Source organism: Ambystoma mexicanum, chromosome 14 (assembly GCF_040938575.1).
Source record: "Ambystoma mexicanum isolate Mex_15411 chromosome 14, UKY_AmexF1_1, whole genome shotgun sequence".
NCBI lineage: Eukaryota > Metazoa > Chordata > Amphibia > Caudata > Ambystomatidae > Ambystoma > Ambystoma mexicanum.
Genome location: NC_090940.1, coordinates 17,007,335 through 17,032,024, shown reverse-complemented (window position 1 = coordinate 17,032,024; position 24,690 = coordinate 17,007,335). Strand labels below are relative to the sequence as shown.

The following is a 24,690-nucleotide window of genomic DNA, read 5'->3' as shown; positions in this document are numbered from 1 at the left end:
GAAAGAGGGAAGAAGAGAGATGGGGGACGAAGGGTAGGGGGGGACAGAGGCCAAAAGGGAATAAACAAGAGTAACGGAGAAGGAGGTGGGATTCGAGTGTAAGAGAGGAGGGAGAAGCAGTGAAGACTGGAGAGGAAACAGTGGGAGGAGGGATGACAGGAGGGACTGTTGAGGGGAAAGGGGAGCAGGAGACAGAGCAGGGTAGCGGAAGGGCTAGCTTGGAGACTTTATAGGAAGAAGGGGTGGGGGTGGGGATCATAGCGGCATGAAGAGCAAGTGGTAGAATGCAATAGGCAATTATGCTGCCCCGGTTACCGCCATAGTGGTCTATGAAAGGGCGCAGAAGCAAGAGACCGACACAGAGGGGACATAATGATTGCAACAGACTTATTATATCCCAAAAGGAAAGGGGAAAACCTATCCATCCCTTACGCTAAGACAGCCTTCCCTACCCCAAATAATAAACCAAGGACCCGTCAGAGTGTCCAGACGTAAAAACATCCTCCAGCGTGTCAAATCCTACTTCTACCCTTAACACTATTAAGAAACTGCAGAAAATGTCTTTGCTAGTCCAGAAGGATGACTCCCTCCTTCCGGGATATGTCTCTGCTAGTCCACAAGGATGACTCCCTCCTTCCGGGAAATGTCTCTGCTAGTCCAGAAGGATGACTCCCTCCTTCCTGGAAATGTATTTGCTAGTCCAGAAGGATGACTCCCTCCTTCCGGGAAATGGCTCTGCTAGTCCAGAAGGATGACTCCTGGAAGGGATGACTCCCTCCTTCCATGAAATGTCTCTGCTAGTCCAGAAGGATGACTCCCTCCTTCCGGGAAATGTCTCTGCTAGCCAGAAGGCTGACTCCTGGAAGGGATGACTCCCACCTTCCTGGAAATGTCTCTGCTAGTCCAGAAGGATGATTCCCGGAGGGATGACTTCCTCCTTCTGGGAAATGTCTCCGATAGTCCAGAAGGATGACTCCCTCCTTCCGGGACCCTCCTTTCGGTCCAGAAGGATGACTCCCTCCTTCTGGGAAATGTCTCAGTCCAGAAGGAGGACTCCCTCTTTCCGGAAAATGTCTCTGCTAGTCCAGAAGGATTACTCCTGGAAGGGATGACTCCCTGATGACTCCCTCCTTCCGAGAAATGTCTCTGCTAGTCCAGAAGGATGACTCCCTCCTTCCGTGAAAAAACTCAGTCCAGAAGGATGACTCTCTCCTTCTGGGAAATGTCTCTGCTAGTCCAGAAGGATGACTCACTCCTTCCGGGAACCTCCTTCCTATCCAGAAGGGTGACTCCCTCCTTCTGGGTAATGTCTCAGTCCAGAAGGATGACTCACTCTTTCTGATCCAGAAAGATGACTCCCTCCTTCCAGGACCCTTGTTCCGGTCCAGAAGGATGTCTCCCTCCTTCTGGGACCCTCCTTATGGTCCAGAAGGATGATGCCCTCCTTCCAGGACCCTCGTTCCGGTCCAGAAGGCTGACTCCCTCTTTCTGATCCAGAAAGATGACTCCCTCCTTCCGGGACCCTCCATATGGTCCAGAAGGATGACTCCCTCCTTCCAGGAAATGTCTCTGCTAGTCCAGAAGGATGACTCCCTCCTTTTGGGTAATGTCTCAGTCCAGAAGGATGACTCACTCTTTCTGATCCAGAAAGATGACTCCCTCCTTCCAGGACCCTTGTTCCAGTCCAGAAGGATGTCTCCCTCCTTCTGGGACCCTCCTTATGGTCCAGAAGGATGATGCCCTCCTTTCAGGACCCTCGTTCCGGTCCAGAAGGCTGACTCCCTCTTTCTGATCCAGAAAGATGACTCCCTCCTTCCGGGACCCTCCTTATGGTCCAGAAGGATGACTCCCTCCTTCCGGGAAATGTCTCTGCAAGTCCAGAAGGAGGATGCCCTCCTTCCAGGACCCTCGTTCCGGTCCAGAAGGCTGACTCCCTCTTTCTGATCCAGAAAGATGACTCCCTCCTTCCGGGACCCTCCTTCCGATCCAGAATGATGACTCCCTCCTTCCGGGAAATGTCTCTGCTAGTCCAGAAGGATGACGCCCTCCTTCTGGATAATGTCTCAGTCAAGAAGGATGACTCCCTCCTTCCGGGAAATGTCTCTGCTAGTCCAGAAGGATGACTCACTCCTTCCGGGACCCTCCTTCTGGTCCAGAAGGATGACTCCCTCCTTCCGGGAAATGTCTCTGCAAGTCCAGAAGGATGATGCCCTCCTTCCAGGACCCTCGTTCTGGTCCAGAAGGATGATTCCCTCTTTCTGATCCAGAAAGATGACTCCCTCCTTCCAGGACCCTTGTTCCGGTCCAGAAGGATGACTCCCTCCTTCCGGGACCCTCCTTCCAATCCAGAAGGATGACTCCCTCCTTCTGGGAAATGTCTCTGCTAGTCCAGAAGGATGACTCCCTCCTTCCGTAAATGTCTCTGCTAGTCCAGAAGGATGACTCCCTCCTTCCGGGACCCTCCTTACGATCCAGAAGGATGACTCCCTTCTTCCGGGACCCTCCTTCTGATCGAGAAGGATGACTCCCTCCTTCTGGGCAGAGGCTTTCACAGTTCCTTGAAAGTTATTCAAATGAGGTATCTCCCTTCCCCTGGTTTTCTTCAAGTGTCCAAAAATCAAAAAGGGGTTGGCATCCTTCCCCTTGTTTCCTTATATGCGAATAATGGCACCCGAGGGGATACCTCCTTCTCTGGCTTCTTCAAAGTGCCTCCCTTCTCCCGACACCAGAGGGGATGCCTCTTTCCCCAGCTTCTTCAAAGCGCTTCCTTTCTCCCGACACCAAAGGGGATGCCTCCCTCCCCCGGCTTCTTTAAAATGCCTCCTGACACTAGAGGGGATGTCTCCCTCCCTGGCTCCTTCAAAGTGCCTCACGACACCAGAGGGGATGACTCCCTCCCCTGGCTTCTTCAAAGTGCCTCCTGACACAAGAGGTGATGCCTCCTTCCCCTGGCTTCGTCAAAGTGCCTCCCGACACCAGAGGGGATGACTCCCTCCCCCTAACTTCTTCAAAGTGCCTCCCAACACCAGAGGGGATGCCTCCTTCTCCTGGCTTCTTCAAAGTGCCTCCCGACACCAGAGGGGATGCCTCCCTCCCTGTCTTCTTCAAAGCGCCTCCTGACACTAGAGGGGATGTCTCCCTCCCTGGCTCCTTCAAAGTGCCTCACGACACCAGAGGGGATGACTCCCTCCCCTGGCTTCTTCAAAGTGCCTCCTGACACAAGAGGTGATGCCTCCTTCCCTTGGCTTCTTCAAAGTGCCTCCTGACACAAGAGGTGATGCCTCCTTCCCCTGGCTTCTTCAAAGTGCCTCCCAACACCAGAGGGGATGACTCCCTCCCCCTAACTTCTTCAAAGTGCCTCCCAACACCAGAGGGGATGCCTCCTTCTCCTGGCTTCTTCAAAGTGCCTCCCGACACCAGAGTGGATGCCCTGCTCCCCTGGCTTCTTTAAAGTGCCCCTCGACACCAAAAGGGATGCCTCCCTCCCCTGGCTTCTTCAAAGTGCCTCCCGACACCGGAGGGGATGACTCCCTCCTCAGGATTCTTCAAAGTGCCTCCTGACACCAAAGGGGATGCCTCCCTCCCTGGCTTCTTCAAAGTGCTTCCCGACACCAGAGGGGATGGCTCCCTCCCTGAGACTTCTTCAAAGTGCCTCCCGACACCAGAAGGGATGCCTCCTTGCCCTGGCTTCTTTAAAATGCCTCCTGACACTAGAGGGGATGACTCCCTCCTTGAGATTTCTTCAAAGTGCCTCCCGACACCAGAAGGGATGCCTCCTTGCCCTGGCTTCTTTAAAATGCCTCCTGACACCAGAGGGGATGCCTCCCTCCCTGGCTTCTTCAAAGTGCCTCCCGACACCAGAGGGGATGCCTTGCTCCCCTGGATTTTTTAAAGTGCCCCTCGACACCAAAGGGGATGCCTCCCTCCCCTGGCTTCTTCAAAGTCCCCCCCCCCCCCCGCCACCAAAGGGGATGCCTCCCTTCCCAGGTTTCTTCAAAGTGCCTCCCGACACCAGAAGGGATGCCTCCTTGCCCTGGCTTCTTTAAAATGCCTCCCGACACCAAAGGGGATGCCTCCTTCTCCTGGCTTCTTCAAAGTGCCTCCCGACACCAGAGGGGATTCCTCCTTCCCCTGGCTTCTTCAAAGTGCCTACCGACACCAGAGGGGATGCCTCCCTCCCCTGGCTTCTTCAAAGTGCCTCCCGACAACAGAGGGGATGCCTCCCTCCATGGCTTCTTCAAAGTGCCTCCCGACATCAGAAGGGATGCCTCCTTCCCCAGGCTTCTTCAAAGTGCCTCCCAACACCAGAGGGGATGCCTCCCTCCCTGGCTTCTTCAAAGTGCCTCCAAACACCAGAGGTGTGGCCACTTTCCCCTAGGCTTCTTCATAGTGCCTCCCGACACCATAGGGGATGCCTCCCTCCCCTGGCTTCTTCAAAGTGCCTCCAAACACCAGAGGGGATGCCTCTTTCCCCCAGGCTTCTTCATAGTGCCTCCTGACACCAGAGGGGATGCCTCTTTCCCCCAAGCTTCTTCATAGTGCCTCCCGACACCAGAGGGGATGCCTCTTTCCCCTGGCTTCTTCTACTTCGAGGTTACTATATCACAGGCCTGGTTCGCTAACCTGCAAGACCCGGTGGTGGGAAAACAACTTCACAGTAATCTTTCCCTGTAGGTAGAGGCTTAAGTGCATCTGTGCCTTTGCTTGTAGTCTCTGCACCTGGGCAAGAGTCCCAAACCCTGCTTCTGGGCTTTCTTTGGTTTCCTGAGCGTCACGGTTTTTGTATGGGACCCAGACCCTGGCTCTGTTACTTTTCTGTTATAGTGGGCCTTCCCACTCTTTGGGTGGGTCGCAGACCCTGTCTCTGCTGCTTCTCAGTGTTACCGGGTCTTCTCTGTGTTCAGGTGGGTCCCAGACCCTGTCTCTGCTGCTTCTCAGTGTTACCGGGTCTTCTCCGTGTTCAGGTGGGTCCCAGACCCTGTCTCTGCTGCTTCTCAGTGTTACCGGGTTTTCTCGGTGTTCAGGTGGGTCCCAGACCCTGTCTCTGCTGCTTCTCAGTGTTACCGGGTCTTCTCTGTGTTCAGGTGGGTCCCAGACGCTGTCTCTGCTGCTTCTCAGTGTTACCGGGTCTTCTCTGTGTTCAGGTGGGTCCCAGACCCTGTCTCTGCTGCTTCTCAGTGTTACCGGGTCTTCTCGGTGTTCAGGTGGGTCCCAGACCCTGTCTCTGCTGCTTCTCAGTGTTACCGGGTCTTCTCCGTGTTCAGGTGGGTCCCAGACCATGTCTCTGCTGCTTCTCAGTGTTACCGGGTCTTCTCCGTGTTCAGGTGGGTCCCAGACACTTTCCCTGCTGCTTCGCAGTGTTACCGGGTCTTCTCGGTGTTCAGGTGGGTCCCAGACCCTGTCTCTGCTGCTTCTCAGTGTTACCGGGTCTTCTCGGTGTTAAGGTGGGTCCCAGACCCAGTCTCTGCTGCTTCTCAGTGTTACCGGGTCTTCACGGTGTTCAGGTGGGTCGCAGACCCTGTCTCTGCTGCTTCTCAGTGTTACCGGGTCTTCTCGGTGTTCAGTTGGGTCCCAGACCCTGCCTCTGCTGCTTCTCAGTGTTACCGGGTCTTCTCTGTGTTCAGGTGGGTCCCAGACCCTGTCTCTGCTGCTTCTCAGTGTTACCGGGTCTTCCCGGTGTTCAGGTGGGTCCCAGACCCTGTCTCTGCTGCTTCTCAGTGATACTGGGTTTTCCTAGTGTTCAGGTGGGTCCCTTCAGGTGGCCTGCAGGGACTAGACATGCTGCAGCCACCCTGCAGCGCATGAGACTGGCCGCTCTGAGGTACTCTCGACTCCCTGCCAGTCAGGTGGGTCGCTTCCACCTTTCTCCCACTTCTCTGATTTCTTCTCTGGTCCACTGCCTGTGAAACACTCCGGGACACCTTTACTCTTGCTTCCCGGACAGCTTCCTCTTCCTTGCATGAAGTCGGATTGTCTCTGGACCTGCGGCTCCTCCAGAGAAGGACTGACACCATTTTCAGTCCTTCTTCCGTTTTTATACTCCATTCACGGATAGGTGGTTCATATTAACTAGAGTGCTGATGTTGGTTCCGCTGAGTGCTCTTCATCACTCTGTGTCTCTTCTTCGTCTCAGTCTTCGTACATGATTCACCTGGGTAGTCCCTACTCTTTCTCGTCCTAGTATTTGTAAAGGGGGGCGAAGTGTCTACCATACAGAGGTAGATGGAAGTGTAGAGGGCTATGGAACCCTGCATAGGGAAAGAGAATAAGGGAGGCGATGAAGGGGTAAGTGAATACCACGTTCTCCCTAAGATGTCCTCCCTTGTCTCACAGAGGTTTTTCCTCCCCACGTGATCCTCCCACAGTGCACCACCCACAGGGGGGCTATTGGACTGTGGCTGCACCCCCCTGGCCCCATGGGAAGAGTCTCCCCCTATTGAAGAAGGGACGACATCCAAGGATTCGTCATATCACCCGGCGCTAATGCTTGTCCTATCAATATGGATATTATGTATTGTTTCCACTCCTGGGTTTCTCCTGGGTTTCCAGACCTTGGCCTGTGGTGAGAAGATATGATATGATAAGTCATTTATAACGCGCCTTTACACAAGTGTTTCTAGATGCGACAAGACAACGAAGGGAAGATAGAAGGAGGAGAAAATAAATGATCTTGCTAGGCCTTGTGTCATTCAGATCGTGCAAATGCGAGGGGAGGGACAAGTGCCAAGGGGGTGTGAGGGCAGTGTAATGGTAACGCGATAAGTGCTGCCAGGGACGTGGCTCAATATGTGCTGGGAGTCAGGGGACTTTAGGGTTGCAGATACAGTCGCTAACTGGTTGGGAGTTCCAAAGGCAGTGCAAGGGGCAACTGGTCATGCAGGAGCCTGGTCCCGTAGGTTCAGTGGGTGTCCAGGTAACCAGTTAGCGCAGCAGACAGGAGCAATTGACAAGAGAGAGAATGTTGAAGCGAAAAGGAAGGTCTTGAGTTGCTTCTAGAACCTTAGCTGGTCCTGATCAAGTTTGAGAGAAGGAGGGAGGCTGTTCCAGTCGGAGGCCCCAGCCGAGGAAAGAGATCTACCCCCATTATCTGCCTGGAGAAGCGTCTGAACCTCAGAGACTTGGAGGTGGATGAGAGGGAGAGCTCGAGAAGGAAGATGCTTTGGAAGAGACAGATGGATGTAGAGTGGTCCCGGGCCCAGAAAGCCTTGTGGATGATGCAGAGGGCCTTCAACTTGATCCTTGCAGCCACTGGGAGCCAATAGAGAGATGTAAGGGCTGGAGAGATACGATCCAAGGGCTTGAGGCCAAAGATAAGTCACGCAGTCCTGTTGTGGATTGTTCTGGATGAGTTGCAAATGGCAAAGAGTAGAGGCAGGCAGATGTTCTTATCTTCTATGCTCGTGTTCAGAAAGCAGCTCTGAATGTCAGTGTGTGTGTGTTTCTTTCCATGTTTCTGCACTTCTGATAAGTGACTGACTTTGATTTTCAAGATTTCAGTAGGATATATTACATTATCTATGTGTGTTTTCCTTGTGTTTGACAACCTCTGCAGCATGTTATCAGGGTACATTTTCTCTGAGCGCTCTTCTACTTTGAGCCATACATCTATGCGCTATGCTGGGCTTTATGTCAAGCAACTGTACAATAAGGGGATTCAGTGATGGGGTTGGATACAATGGATACCTTTAGAAGGAAATACTACTATGTATATGCACTCTGAAGGTGCTGGAGGCTGGGGTTCCAGGCACAGCGAGAGAGAGAGAGAGAGAGCGAGTGAGAAGGGTTGCAGCTTCAGATGAAGAAGGATGAATGCCTGATTGAACAGGCTCCCGGTTGCTGCACGGATTAAATTCAAATCCCTCTGCATCATCGACAAGGCTGTCTGGCCCCGAGGACCACACTACCTTTAGCTCTATCTCACCAAATACTCTCCCTCTAGACCACTTCGCTCCTCTGGCCCCAACTCTTTGGGCCTCATTCCGAGGTTGGTGCTAGTCATGGCGCTATTAGCGCCATGACTAGCACCAATACCGGTACCGCCACCGACTTGGTGGTATGGGGACTTACCGGTCTATTCCGACCATTGTGGGACCGGTAAATCCCTATTTGAAAAGCCATTCCCCATTCCCATGCGAGCTCCCATAGGGCTCAATGGGAAGGGGGAAGGCGGCAATAACGGTACCGTAATTTACGGTACCGTTACTGACCCCTGTTATCCCTTTGCGGGTCCCTTTCTTAACGCCTGCTAAAACCAGGCGTTAATGAAGGACCCGCAAAGGGACCTCAGAATAGGGCGCAAAGGGATTACCGGCACTGGTGTCATTACCGGCGCCCGGTATCCCTTTGCGCCCAGCTTGTAATGAGGGCCTTTGTGTGCAAAGCATTTTGCTAAACAGAGGGCAGGGAGTCGCTAACTCTCCTCTGTGGGCTCTGTCCTTTGGAACAGCCTCCACCTCCCCCTTGAGCAGGATCTTCTCAAATCCCGGAAGCTCCTCAAGATTTTCTTTTTTCCTCCTCCTTGTCTTCTCTGCTAATCCCACAGTTGCTGAATCAATGTCCTTGGCCCTTCTGCATCCTCAGGGCCTCGACTTCCCACACCAATTCTTCCCAGCTCCTGTCTTTCCACAGCACTTTGCATCTGCACACCCGCCGCTCTGGAGACTCGCACTTACACCGCCCCTGGCCCAGGCCGTGAAGCACTCTACATTCCTAGCACTTCATCCATGGCTCACCCGCAGGCTTGTACTCCCCAGCACTTACTCCTCTTCCCTCTTCCTTTCTGCACTTGCACGTTCTGAATACTCACAAGGCATAGTAGGGTTGTCCCCCGCCCTCTACCCCCTCGGCTGTAAATATTGTGTTGTAATGTATTTCCCTCTCTCCCTGCCCTGTGGGCACTGTAAAACAGTATATTTGTATTGAATAAGCACCTAACAAGCAAACAACAAATAAATAAATAAAAAAATGGATCTGTTGCTGGATGTACAGCCGCGCTCCTGCTGAAGCTATTTTCTGTTCACTTCACAGGACTTTCCCTACAGAGCTGCACTGCTCCTGGGTCTACCTCAGCAATCTGCTCCTTGCCCTCTCTTGCCGTCAGAGTGGAAGCTACGGGCAAGGAATTCAGTAACTCCTCCCACATTTGTTACACAATTTTTATGCTAATCCCACAGAAGGCCGAAAAGGTGGAAATCCTTGTCCAAGATGGGAGGGTAGGTTGAGAGGTAGTTTGAAATTAATGTTGGGAAAACCCAGTGATTGCCACCACTCATCGACATCTCATCTACCTGGGAGCGTCCAAACCGAATCGAAGCCTCCATTCAAAACCAAATCAGTCTATTAACAAAGAACGGAAGAACCTATACAGTCACACACAGAACTATAACGACTATCACACTGATCTCCACAAAAACAAATGAACAATCACAGACAGAAACACACCCCAGTGGCAGCTGAACGAACCAGTCCCCTAACAGAGACTAAACTATACCACAAAAAGACAATCACAAACAAAGCTGTTACATAACAAACACATATCAATTCAACAAAAGGGAGGAAAGGAGGGTGGACATCATACAGATAAATGATCAAAAAGTCTCATTTAATAATTTCAAATTGCAGCAAGTCACTTGCTTCAATACATGAATGTTAAAAAACATATTGGCTACAACACATGAGGTACATGGAAAGGGGAGAAAGGAAAAATGGCAAAAATGCTGAGAGGTTTGGGGATAGAACCTAAAAGGAAAGTCACATAAATGCCCTAAGCTCTTTACTAGGGTTGTAGACAAGATACTCCTATTTAATCACTATTTAACCTGTGGATACCAGAATATAATCAACCACAGAGGTCCGGTCTCTTGTTGAAGCCATCAATGGTTCCAATTGGTACAGCGTAAACAGCAACAACGTAAACAGCAATACAGTCATGTGGATACTATCATATGAAATCAATGGTTTCCAATTGGTACAGCGTAAACAGAAATACAGCCATATGCAGTGGATGCTATCCTATGAAATCAATGGTTCCAATTGGTAGAGCGTAAACAGAAATACAGCCATATGCAGTGGATGCTATCCTAGGAAGTCAATGGTTTCCAATTGGTACAGCGTAAACAGAAATACAGCCATATGCAGTGGATGCTATCCTATGAAGTCAATGGTTTCCAATTGGTACAGCGTAAACAGAAATACAGCCATATGCAGTGGATGCTATCCTAGGAAGTCAATGGTTTCCAATTGGTAGAGCGTAAACAGAAATAGAGCCATATGCAGTGGATGCTATCCTATGAAGTCAATGGTTTCCAATTGGTACAGCGTAAACAGAAATACAGCCATATGCAGTGGATGCTATCCTAGGAAGTCAATGGTTTCCAATTGGTACAGCGTAAACAGCAACAACGTAAACAGCAATACAGTCATGTGGATACTATCATATGAAATCAATGGTTCCAATTGGTACAGCGTAAACAGAAATACAGCCATATGCAGTGGATACTATCCTATGAAGTCAATGGTTTCCAATTGGTACAGCGTAAACAGAAATACAGCCATATGCAGTGGATGCTATCCTAGGAAGTCAATGGTTTCCAATTGGTACAGCGTAAACAGAAATACAGCCATATGCAGTGGATGCTATCCTATGAAGTCAATGGTTTCCAATTGGTACAGCGTAAACAGAAATACAGCCATATGCAGTGGATGCTATCCTAGGAAGTCAATGGTTTCCAATTGGTAGAGCGTAAACAGAAATAGAGCCATATGCAGTGGATGCTATCCTATGAAGTCAATGGTTTCCAATTGGTACAGCGTAAACAGAAATACAGCCATATGCAGTGGATGCTATCCTAGGAAGTCAATGGTTTCCAATTGGTACAGCGTAAACAGCAACAACGTAAACAGCAATACAGTCATGTGGATACTATCATATGAAATCAATGGTTCCAATTGGTACAGCGTAAACAGAAATACAGCCATATGCAGTGGATACTATCCTATGAAGTCAATGGTTTCCAATTGGTACAGCGTAAACAGAAATACAGCCATATGCAGTGGATGCTATCCTAGGAAGTCAATGGTTTCCAATTGGTAGAGCGTAAACAGAAATAGAGCCATATGCAGTGGATGCTATCCTAGGAAGTCAATGGTTTCCAATTGGTACAGCGTAAACAGAAATACAGCCATATGCAGTGGATGCTATCCTAGGAAGTCAATGGTTTCCAATTGGTAGAGCGTAAACAGAAATAGAGCCATATGCAGTGGATGCTATCCTAGGAAGTCAATGGTTTCCAATTGGTAGAGCGTAAACAGAAATACAGCCATATGCAGTGGATGCTATCCTATGAACTCAATGGTTTCCAATTGGTACAGCGTAAACAGAAATACAGCCATATGCAGTGGATGCTATCCTATGAAGTCAATGGTTTCCAATTGGTACAGCGTAAACAGAAATACAGCCATATGCAGTGGATACTATCCTATGAAGTCAATGGTTTCCAATTGGTACAGCGTAAACAGAAATACAGCCATATGAAGTGGATACTATCCTATGAAGTCAATGGTTTCCAATTGGTACAGCGTAAACAGAAATAGAGCCATATGCAGTGGATACTATCCTATGAAGTCAATGGTTTCCAATTGGTACAGCGTAAACAGAAATACAGCCATATGCAGTGGATACTATCCTATGAAGTCAATGGTTTCCAATTGGTACAGCGTAAACAGAAATACAGCCATATGCAGTGGATACTATCCTATGAAGTCAATGGTTTCCAATTGGTACAGCGTAAACAGAAATACAGCCATATGCTAGTCCAGGTGAGACAATATCAACACATTGCATTTGTTGTCTTCCATTCAACATGATCTCAAGCGCAAAGTGTCCTACTTTCAACTAAAGCCCTGGTTGGTTCGTTTTCTTCAGGAAGGAGGTTTTTGTATCCATAACAAACAAGAGGAAGTGCGTGTAAGGAGCCAGATTGTAAAATAACAGCAGTGCTGAAAGAGTAGGTAAAATAGAACCTGAAGGGTACGACACTTACTTGAATGGACGCTGAAGCCTGTGGGAGTCAGGAGATCACCCACATGGCCTGGCAGGAACACAGCCAAAAATGCACTGGCGACGGTTACAGATTGGCAAAGATAAACCACTGTGCAAAGGTGTCAGAGGGAGGGATAAAAGTACTTACACGCCAAGAGGACTAAGTGGTGCTAGAGATAAACGCCGGGAGATTGCAAAGGCGCATCGGCTGCAGTCTGGATGGAGTCAGTGCGGTCAAGCCGAAGGCATGAGCAGGAAAGGAAAACATTAAACACAGGCGGAACCATGCAACTGCCAAACCAGGGCACACGCCAAGGATCCATGCGGATCTATGGATTTCAACAACATTTTTCAGAGTCTGGACTCTGCCCGCCCTTAGGTGCTTTGGGGGTTCAGGGTAATTTCTCATGCCTTGATTCTCTTTGAATTATTCAAGAACTCTGCTATGAAACTGGTAGACACTCATGTCCTCCGCAAAGTCAGCCGTGCTAGGAGCAAACCATCCTTCCCTTAGCACATCCCTGAGCTCACCTCCAACAAATGCTCAATCACAGCTGTAGTGAAACGGTGCCACACAAACTGAAAACCGGGAGATGTCCCAAACCTCAAATCTCTCTGTGCCAACCATAGGGTTCCGATTACTGAGGACAAAGCACCACCCTGCCAGCCTCCCCCAGGAGCAAAGCCCTCTTGCAAGTAGTAAAGCACTGTACCAAGCCCTCGCCCGACCCCGGCGAGCGAGCAACGAGGATAACATGGGGCAGAATCCACACATGCTTCATTGAAGACCAGACAAAATCAGACAGATCATGGAATCAACCTCGCCCATCATTAGCCCCCCTACCCTCCCTGGACTCCAGCATGCCCCCTGCCCCTCTGGACCGAATTCTGTCCTTCGGGGCTCTCGCTTTTTGGGCACATGAAGGCGTTTGGGGGTTCTCAGTTGGCATCTTACCTGCACGCTGCGGTTCGCCTGTAAGCTGACCTTCACCACCTCGAAGGGGTTCACGACCACTGCCTCGGTGAGTCCAGAGCCCAGTCCAGCGGCAGCAAAGACCTGTGAGGGCGAGAGCAGGTGGGGGGTTAGTGCGATCCACGCCTGTGTGCAGAGAAGCACACCCTGTTCCACGAGGCAGCACCCAAGGGCAGCACACCACACTGAGCAGATAAAGGGCACCCACAGGCAGGAAAAGGACCAAACCCACAAACCACATGCTAAACACTCGGAGGAGTAGTGCCGGATGGACAGGCGTCTCCTCCAGCTGAGCAAACAGGAGACACTGCAGGGAAGGAATTGGGCCGGAACCAGACGGAGCAGCGTCCATGTAGACCCAGGCCCACACCGGCTGTGACCTGACAGCTTGGAGTCTCAATGCACGCAGCGAGGAGTGTACACACCCACCTGACCACATCTGACCTCATCTGGAAGTCTTTGTGTGGTCAGGGTGACTATTCTTACACATGGACTGAGCACCCTACCAAGTGTGCATTGCATGTTCAGAAGGAACGCACGTTGAATTACTATTATTCTTATGTTCCAAACATATTCTTTGTTTTTATGCAAAGCAGCCAGCATACTATTTTCAGGGTACCCACACTGAGCCAGGACATGATGGGAGGAAGCCACACACTGCATGAACAGGAAATGATGCAAGGGATCCCGGCACTGAGCTAACAGGACATGATGGGAGGAAGCCACACACTGCACGAACAGGAAATGATGCAAGGGATCCCCGCACTGAGCTAACAGGACATGATGGGAGGAAGCCACACACTGCACAAACAGGAAATTATGCAAGGGATCCCCGCACTGAGCTAACAGGACATGATGGGAGGAAGCCACACACTGCACGAACAGGAAATGATGCAAGGGTTCCCCGCACTGAGCTAACAGGACATGATGGGAGGAAACGACACACTCCCCGAACAGGAAATGATGCAAGGGATCCCGGCACTGAGCTAACAGGACATGATGGGAGGAAGCCACACACTGCACGAACAGGAAATGATGCAAGGGTTCCCGGCACTGAGCTAACAGGACATGATGGGAGGAAGCCACACACTGCACGAACAGGAAATGATGCAAGGGTTCCCCGCACTGAGCTAACAGGACATGATGGGAGGAAACGACACACTCCCCGAACAGGAAATGATGCAAGGGATCCCGGCACTGAGCTAACAGGACATGATGGGAGGAAGCCACACACTGCACGAACAGGAAATGATGCAAGGGTTCCCGGCACTGAGCTAACAGGACATGATGGGAGGAAGCCACACACTGCACGAACAGGAAATGATGCAAGGGTTCCCGGCACTGAGCTAACAGGACATGATGGGAGGAAGCCACACACTGCACGAACAGGAAATGATGCAAGGGTTCCCGGCACTGAGCTAACAAGACATGATGGGAGGAAGCCACACACTGCACGAACAGGAAATGATGCAAGGGATCCCGGCACTGAGCTAACAGGACATGATGGGAGGAAGCCACACACTGCACGAACAGGAAATGATGCAAGGTTCCCGGCACTGAGCTAACAGGACATGATGGGAGGAAGCCACACACTGCACGAACAGGAAATGATGCAAGGGTTCCCGGCACTGAGCTAACAGGACATGATCGGAGGAAGCCACACACTGCATGAACAGGAAATGATGCAAGGGATCCCCGCACTGAGCTAACAGGACATGATGGGAAGAAGCCACACACTGCAGGAACAGGAAATGATGCAAGGGATCCCCGCACTGAGCTAACAAGACATGATGGGAGGAAGCCACACACTGCACGAACAGGAAATGATGCAAGGGTTCCCGGCACTGAGCTAACAAGACATGATGGGAGGAAGCCACACACTGCACGAACAGGAAATGATGCAAGGGTTCCCGGCACTGAGCTAACAAGACATGATGGGAGGAAGCCACACACTGCACGAACAGGAAATGATGCAAGGGTTCCCGGCACTGAGCTAACAGGACATGATGGGAGGAAGCCACACACTGCACGAACAGGAAATGATGCAAGGGATCCCGGCACTGAGCTAACAGGACATGATGGGAGGAAGCCACACACTGCACAAACAGGAAATGATGCAAGGGATCCCGGCACTGAGCTAACAGGACATGATGGGAGGTAGCCACACACTGCACGAACAGGAAATGATGCAAGGTTCCCGGCACTGAGCTAACAGGACATGATGGGAGGAAGCCACACACTGCACGAACAGGAAATTATGCAAGGGTTCCCGGCACTGAGCTAACAGGACATGATCGGAGGAAGCCACACACTGCACGAACAGGGAGGAAGCCACACACTGCACGAACAGGAAATGATGCAAGCGATCCCCACACGACATGATGGGAGGAAGCCACACACTGCAGGAACAGGAAATGATGCAAGGGATCCCCGCACTGAGCTAACAAGACATGATGGGAGGAAGCCACACACTGCACGAACAGGAAATGATGCAAGGGATCCCCACACTGAGCTCACAAGACATGATGGGAGGAAGCCACACACTGCACGAACAGGAAATGATGCAAGGGATCCCGGCACTGAGCTAACAGGACATGATGGGAGGTAGCCACACACTGCACGAACAGGAAATGATGCAAGGTTCCCGGCACTGAGCTAACAGGACATGATGGGAGGAAGCCACACACTGCACGAACAGGAAATGATGCAAGGGTTCCCGGCACTGAGCTAACAGGACATGATCGGAGGAAGCCACACACTGCACGAACAGGAAATGATGCAAGCGATCCCCGCACTGAGCTAACAAGACATGATGGGAGGAAGCCACACACTGCACGAACAGGAAATGATGCAAGGGATCCCCGCACTGAGCTAACAAGACATGATGGGAGGAAGCCACACACTGCACGAACAGGAAATGATGCAAGGGATCCCCACACTGAGGCAACGGGACACACTACAAGGAATCCCCACACTGAGCTAACAGCATATGATGGGAAGGAGCCCCACATTCAGATAAAGGGACATGAGGGGTGGGGGACCCATACTAAGCTAACAGGACAAGATGGGAGGCCATCTCACACTGAGCTAATAGTGCTGGATAGGGTCGTAATTCATCTTGCACCCTAGGAGCTGGCTACAATGGTGCGACTTCATATTGCCAACAATATGGCGGGAGCAACTGCAATAAACTGATGCAGATGAGACTATATGTAAGGCGGGAGCTACTGCAATAAACTGATGCAGATGAGACTATATGTAACACAGGAGCAACTGCAATAAACTGATGCAGATGAGACTATATGTAAGGCGGGAGCTACTGCAATAAACTGATGCAGATGAGACTATATGTAAGGCAGGAGCAACTGCAATAAACTGATTCAGATGAGACTATATGTAAGGCAGGAGCAACTGCAATAAACTGATTCAGATGAGACTATATGTAACACAGGAGCAACTGCAATAAACTGATTCAGATGAGACTATATGTAACACAGGAGCAACTGCAATAAACTGATGCAGATGAGACTATATGTAACACAGGAGCAACTGCAATAAACTGGTGCAGATGAAACTATATGTAACACAGGAGCAACTGCAATAAACCGATGCAGATGAGGCTATATGTAACACAGGAGCAACTGCAATAAACTGATGCAGATGAGACTATATGTAACACAGGAGCAACTCCAATAAACTGATGCAGATGAGACTATATGTAAGGCGGGAGCTACTGCAATAAACTGATGCAGATGAGACTATATGTAAGGCGGGAGAAACAGAAATAAACTGATTCAGATGGAGACTATATGTAACGCAGGAGCTACTGCAATAAACTGATTCAGATGGAGACTATATGTAAGGCGGGAGCTACTGTCAAACTGATGCAGATAAGACTATATGTAAGGCAGGAGCTACTGCAATAAACTGATTCAGATGGCGACTATATGTAAGGCGGGAGAAACTGCAATAAACTGATTCAGATGGAGACTATATGTAAGGCAGGAGCTACTGCAATAAACTGATTCAGATGGAGACTATATGTAAGGTGGGAGCTACTGCAATAAACTGATGCAGATGAGACTATATGTAAGGCAGGAGCAACTGCAATAAACTGATTCAGATGGAGACTATATGTAAGGTGGGAGCTACTGCAATAAACTGATGCAGATGAGAATATATGTAAGGCGGGAGCTACTGCAATAAACTGATGCAGATAAGACTATATGTAAGGCAGGAGCAACTGCAATAAACTGATTCAGATGGAGACTATATGTACGGTGGGAGCTACTGCAATAAACTGATGCAGATGAGACTATATGTAAGGCGGGAGATACTGCAATAAACTGATGCAGATGGGACTATATGTAAGGCAGGAGCTACTGCAATAAACTGATGCAGATGAGACTATATGTAAGGCAGGAGCAACTGCAATAAACTGATTCCGATGGAGACTATATGTAAGGTGGGAGCTACTGCAATAAACTGATGCAGATGAGACTATATGTAAGACGGGAGCTACTGCAATAAACTGATGCAGATGAGACTATATGTAAGGTGGGAGCTACTGCAGTAAACTGATGCAGATGAGACTATATATAAGGCGGGAGCTACTGCAATAAACTGATGCAGATGAGACTATGTAAGGCGGGAGCAACTGCAATAAACTGATTCAGATGGAGACTATATGTAAGGCGGGAGCTACTGCAATAAACTGATGCAGATGAGACTATATGTAAGGTGGGAGCTACTGCAGTAAATTGATGCAGATGAGACTATATGTAAGGTGGGAGATGCTGCAATAAACTGATGCAGATGAGACTACTTCGCCTAATAACTACAGGCCCATCACCACCGTCCCATTCTTACTCAAGATATTGGACATAGTAGCCTACCTGCAGGTGCAACACTTCATCGAAGAGAACAAGCTCCTAGGGCTGCGCCAATCTGGCTTACGCCCAAGGCCCGGTAAAGAAACTGCCCTATTGGACCTTAAAAACCAGATGGACGATGCTAGAGACCTGGTAAACCAGCACTACTCTTGCTTCTCGACCTCTCTGCTGCATTTGACCTCGTTTACCATAATGTCCTATGGCACTGCCTTACCTCCACGGCCAAATTCTCCCCCTAGGCTACTGCTTGGATCACCTCCTTAACGCAAGGTAGGACCATGCAGGTCTTCTCTAACTTAGCCTCCGCCGCACCCACCATCATGCTATGTGGGGTGCCTCGAGGCTCCTGCCGCTCTCTCACTCTCTACAACATCTTTACACTGTAGAGGAGGTCCCAGAAATGGCCTGCACCCCTTCCCCTCATTTCAAGGTATCAGGAGCGTACTCGCCAAGGTATGTGACGTATGAAGAGCAAATGAACCTACAAAGAGCTGCACTAGGACTCTGCCCGGTATACATCAGAAGATCCATACCTGTTGAAGCACCCATAACCAGACAACCCTGGGCAGCACGGTACCCTATCAGACAGCCATACCAGCCGCTGATACGAAATGAGGAGTACCTACATACGGTCCACAAAGAGACCCCGAAAGCCTTAATGGAAGGCCAGTGGAAATGACACAAGGGCCTGAACAGACTCGTGAATGAACAAAAGCGGTTATCGAAGACAAGCACGCCAGTGCGAGTAACTGCGAAAATAAATGTGATGGACACAGAAAAGAGACAATGTTAAAACGTAAGGAAACGGTGCTACGAGACACGATGGAAGGAACCGACCTGTTAAACGTGTGTAAATAGGCTTGAAGCGCAAGATGCTAAGAAATCGATACTGCTTGCAATGCTTAGTAGAAGATAGAGCGGCAAGCGCCAACCATATATCTACCTCAATAAGGCACATTATACAAGTGCAACTCCATTTTGTAAAAGCAGAAATGTAGCCAGGCGGCCAGAGGCCTGACAGGCCAAGTTTCGTAACCCAGCCAAAGGCAAGAGAAGGAGCGGAATCGAAACTCAACAAAGAGCGGCTCATGCCTAGGAAATAGAGGTCAACCAGAGAAAGGGAGGAGAGCGTCAGCTAACAAGACTCAAACTTCAGAGCATACCAGCCTGCTTCATGAAGGTCAAGATAAGGGGGGCCCATGCAGGTGGCAAGGCTGAAACAGAATTAAATGCACTAACAGCTGGAAACTGAAGCAGATTCATGGTGAACTAACACGTGACCAGCCAGGCGCGAAGAAGTACCACCGCCTGATATGCTCCAGGACCCGAGGATGCCATAACTTTTCCCGATAAGAGACTACAGTTTTGAGGCAATCCTCAGCCAACTAACTGACACATCGCCCTAAAACACTGATTGATGGAAGGGAGGCAGGGTGAAACTTGGGACAGCAGGCATAGGGGTGTCCATTCTGCATGCTGCTAATTAAAAGTGGAAATATATGTCTAGGGGTGTAACCTAGCCAATCACAATGGACCAAGTTATCTGGAGTCCTATAGATAGTAGAACCAATGAGACGTCGTAGTTGCAGTGACGTCTATCACGCGTGATGTAGAGGGATGGGCATAGACGCCCACCCAATAAGAGTTATCCAATCCGCATGCCCTATTATCATATACAGATATAGCACCTATACTTAAGTTACCTTTCCTAACCAATTATATGGCATGATGATTTTTATAGAATTAGACGTCAGTGATGACGAGTTTTGCCTATAACAATGACTGTTCGACTGAAGTTCGAGGAAGTCGGATCGAGACAGGTGATCGCAATTCTGCCGATTTCCATTTGTTTCTCTGTTTGGTGTACTTGTCATTAAACGGACTTCCCTTTGCCAATTTACTGAGTCCTCATTATTGAGTCGTGTTGGAGTAAGTGAATCCTGCACCCCCTGTCCTCACATGGTGCATCTATCTTGTCTTACAAGTTCTAGAGGGTGAGCGCTGACCTATGGGCCCATCAGTGAATTCCTCTCCTCCAGAACACTTGGTAGCAGAGGATGGTTTCGGCCATTAATTATTGATTAAATAATACTAAGACACCTTAGACCGACAGAACAAAGTAATCCAGGCCGTCAGCAAGATCATGAGTTCTTTCACCATTCCGGCTGAGTAGACTGAGAAGCTCCCCGTGGACAATGATAGAGTAAAATTTCAAAAATCTGCAGTGGGTCTGAAGAAACCCGCCTTTCCAAGCATAACCCTTCTCATTCCCACAGGCAGTCAATCAGGCAAAAACCTTAAAAGCTGGAAGAGGAAGGGGCGGTGATCCCGAAGTTCCAGAGAGGAAAAGATGCGATCGGTGAGTGAAACAGTAAACTCGTTACTTTGGCAAATGTCTTGTAGGCATGAGAGTAAGTAAGGGAAAGGTGGCGGAGAAAAAATAAAGTAGTTAGAAGTAGAGAAGACTGATATATATATATATATATATATATATAGGGGGTTAATGACTCGAGCATAAGAAATAAAGAGTGAATACCGGGGGGACACCCGAGATAAAAACGTAAGGATACTGGGGGGACACCCAAGAAAAAACGTAAAGATTATCAGGGGGGCATCTGAGATAAAAATGTAAGGATTATCAGGGGGGCACCTGAGATAAAAATGTAAGGATTATCAGGGGGGCACCTGAGATAAAAACGTAAGGATTACCAGGGGGGCACCTGAGATAAAAATGTAAGGATTCGCCTTATTCCTGCGCTTTAAAACAGCGGTCAGAAGAAACGTGAACTCAGGGCCCACAGTGGGGAGACGATTAGGCTACGGTGACGATTAAAGACGGCCTCAAAGGGGTTTGTTTACACCCCATGTTAGGGTATTGATTAGAAGGCAGGTATACGTGTGTCCAGCTGGTGTTCGTCTAGTCTGTCGAGTGTCTGTCATATGTGTCTTGTTGTATGTCAAATGTAAAATAATTGTATCAATGATTGTTTGAAATGTATTTTGGCTGTACGCGATTCCGTAACTAAGAGGGAATCGCCATTGAATTGATGGGTTTTGAGTAAATTGTTGGTATAAATTTTGGCGGGAAAAGATTGGATTGGAGCTTGCGTATGTGGCGCTCGCTCATACTATTGGAAGGTTAAAGAACTGTATAAATACTGTTAGTGACGAAATTAAAAATGGAGGAAATTACCCCGCTTGCGCATTTGTGCATGCAACTGCCCAAGCATGCACCAAAACTAAAGAAATACAGCACAGAGTGGGTTAAGGGTGCCGCCAATAAGATGTTTATGCCTTGGCCCAAGAACGGATCACTCTCTAAAGCCGTCTTACAGCATATGATGACTTTCCTGCATGCCACATATACAGGCAAGAAGCTAGAGAAACGTCCTGCTGCTCTAGAATTATGGAAGATGTTTGAAGAAACCAAGGTGGAAGAACCACCCACAGACTGGATACTAAATGTAAGTACGGAGGGGGGTGAGACGCCTACCGTGCCACCAGCCCCGCCTGAGCCAGTCATTGAAGGGAGTAAAACAGAAGGGCTTTACCCACTAAGAGAACTTAAGGCAGCCACGGGGTATAGCAACTCCGCATATGAGTCGCCTACGTACAGTAGTGACGATAATAAGGGAAAAGAACAGGAAAACCTTATCGCCTCCGCGGTCGTAAGGGACAGAGAGAGATGCGAAGATGAAGGGAAAGATTGGGCATGGAGTTGTGCACCTCCAGATAAGGAGAAAGAGGGAAATAAACGTAAAGGAAATTAAGGTAGAGGTGATGAGATAGCATTTGCGAAAGATGAATGGATGGGAGGTCAGATATTACTGAAGTTGGATGGAAAAGGAAGTGATGATTTGAGGCCAAGTGAGAGTTCTGATGAGATGCAAAGGAGAGAGAGAGAGAAAGGAATGGAAGGAAGGGATGAAAGGACAAGAAAGAAAGATAGGCTAAGGCGAGAACAAATATATCGCGAAGAGCAAGGAATACCGCTCAGTCGCACACAATATGCAGCCTATGAAAAGTACAGGCAGAACATGTTAAGGTTATAGGAAGAAAGGAGAGTGCACAAAAGGAAAGTAAAAAAGCGGGAAGATGAGGAAAGTAGAAGGGCAAAGGAACGTAGAAATGAACGGATGAGGGAAGTAGATAAGGCTAGAGAAGAAGCAAAGAAGCGAAAAGAAATAGCTGAGGAAATGGAACGTAAGTGCAGACAGAGGGCACAAGATCTTGAATATTTGGAGCGGGAAGTGATTAAACCCAATCCTACAGTAGAATGGGAAGACGTAGAAGAATTTTTTCCTGCAAGCGATGCGGTACCAGGTACAAGTGGGACAAATATTGAAGATGACTTCGACACCAGAAGCATCGGGGAAACGATTGATAAAATCTATGACGAAATGGGGCTGGAACTAATTTCCCAAGGGGGAAGGGAAGATGAGCGCTTAGAGGGCACTCAGCTATATGACACTGAGGATGTCACCCGAAGTAGTGGGAGCAGGGGACTGTCCCTAGACAGGCTAGAAACTGGGCAGAACGAAGAAGATGCAAGGATCTTGCATCTGGGATGTGGCACATGAAGAAGGGAGACGGTGCGAAAAACAGCTCCCAGGGGACCAAGGGGTACGATGGTCAGACGTTAGTGGGTCCGTAACGAGGACACCAAAGTCTGCTGGACAATCCAGCCGATATGAAGAAACACCCCACGGTCAGAGGGGGGCGTCTGCACCAACTGATACAGACAGATTAAGGGCATTGGCAGGTAGACGGCAAGGTGGGAATGCCACCCCGGTGATAGACCGGAGAGCTATGGGGAAAGAGAAGAAGGACTGTGCATTCCAATTCCCGTTGCTAGAGAAAGGGGGAGTAAAACCACAATATATTCCATGGCCAGACATGCACCGAGAGAACCTTAAAAATAAGCTTCCAATGGTGACATCGGGAGCCGGAAAGTGGATACATGAGTTAGAGAAAATGACGGGGGGTGTCACCTTAGCTATAGGGGACATTAAGGGCCTCCTAATTGCCATACTTGGTGAAAAAGCAGAAGATGTATGGAAACGGGCAGGCTATCCTCGGGTAACCCTAACTAACACCTCCCATGACAGAGCGCCATTTAATAACTGTAGGGCAGCAGTGTGGAAAGCGCTGCGAACGCTATATCCAGATACTTCTGATATGGGGGCTATAATGACTCGGAAAATGAAAGAGTCAGAGGATTCGTTGATTTATATCCAGAATTTTCAAGACGCGTGGGTGCTTGAAACGCATGAGTCTTGGACGAAATCTATCCCTGTATTCTACCACATATTATGCCAGTGGTTGCCTGAACCATTGCAGAAGCAGCTCACAAAATTGGTGGAGTAGAAGCAATACCATGGGCCAAAATACAGTTGACAATTGTGCACTACTGTAGATTGTTGCAAGAAAAGAATCGAAAAAAGGAGGCAACTCGTAAGGGCGTGGAGGCGAAGCTGGTGCAAAAGAAGCTCTCGAAGTATGCTCTCGAGGGAGCCATGCTCACCAGCCCAGCTGAACCAAGTGCACAACAAGCGACCAACCCATCGCAGAATAATCAGGGTAACGCAGGATTTTATCCAAGAGGAAGGGGTTTTGGAGGAAGAGGATGGCAGAGTAATCAAGGAGGGTTTCGAGGTAACCAAGGAGGTTTTCAGAATATTCAAGGTGGTTTTCAGAACGCGCAGATGGGCAGTCTAGCTACGCCAGATGGACAGATGGGCGACAACCGCCAGTTTGTTTGATGTGTTGAATGACAGGACACGTGGCGCGCATGTGCAGAAGCCAAAGCATGTTGCAAAATAGCCAAGGGATGGGGGCAGGAATGGGGAATCAGCCTGCCATCCCGCATCAGGGCGATGCACAAAATTACACCATGCAGCAGCAGGCGTCAGGCATGCAGCAAGGTGCACAGCAAGTGGTTCAACCACCGAACATGGGGAACTTGCCACACGGACAATCCCAGCAGGCACCACCGCAAATGTCACAGGGCGCTAGCTCCGGAGGGGGAGTTAACCCTGGGGCTGGAGGAAATCAACAAGTATACAGTAGGCCTAACTTATATATGAAATAGGATAGCTCACAGGGGACTCTGATGTGCTCTATCCTTTCAGTGACACCAGACCCTAACAGGGAACCTAGGATGAATGTTGCCGTAGCGGGTAAAGAATATTCCTTCTTAGTTGACATGGGTGCAACACGCTCGTGCATACGAGAGGGCAAACTTTGCTTGTCCAGCGAGGCTATAGATACTCAGAGTTTCACTGGAGCTCATAGTAGAGTTCCCTTTACAGATGCACTCCCAGTCTCAGTGGGAGAGCGTGAAATGAATTTTCCCCTATTATAGTCATGTCAGACCCCAGTAAATATTCTGGGCCTAGACCTGATGACTTAATTAAACATGACCATCTCGTTTACCGAGAATGGTATAGTGTGCTGCACTCCAGGAATGCATTATTCAAACGTGTGCGAAATGATCAGAGCATACTCAGGATGTATAGCCATGAGAGCTGTACCGTTAGAGCCAGAAGTCTTCGCATATGGCGTGCGGGTGCTTATGACGGGATTGCCAGGCCTCCCAGATAGAACTATGAGGACACCTGATGAGTTTCTGTTGAGGCCAAGAATACCCATGCACGAAGAGGAGGGACAAGTATTTCCTTTAATGATACAATCTGCTGCAGTGCGAGGGAAAGTGGTATTAGTCGAAGGATACGACGATGGAGGCAGACAATGGTGTGCGATTATCACCATCAAGGAAGGGTATC

At 49.2% G+C, this 24,690-nt stretch overlaps 1 protein-coding gene across 5 annotated transcripts in view; it reads right to left on the bottom strand.

The window, feature by feature from the left end:
• SLC25A21 (solute carrier family 25 member 21) overlaps positions 1-24,690 on the bottom strand; it is a 991,659-nt gene that overhangs the window by 78,844 nt on the left and 888,125 nt on the right. For all 5 annotated transcript variants that reach the window (XM_069638415.1, XM_069638416.1, XM_069638417.1 and 2 more), the window contains one exon: positions 12,996-13,097. In XM_069638415.1, the coding sequence (XP_069494516.1) occupies positions 12,996-13,097 (102 nt within the window). The remainder of the gene's footprint in view (positions 1-12,995; positions 13,098-24,690) is intronic.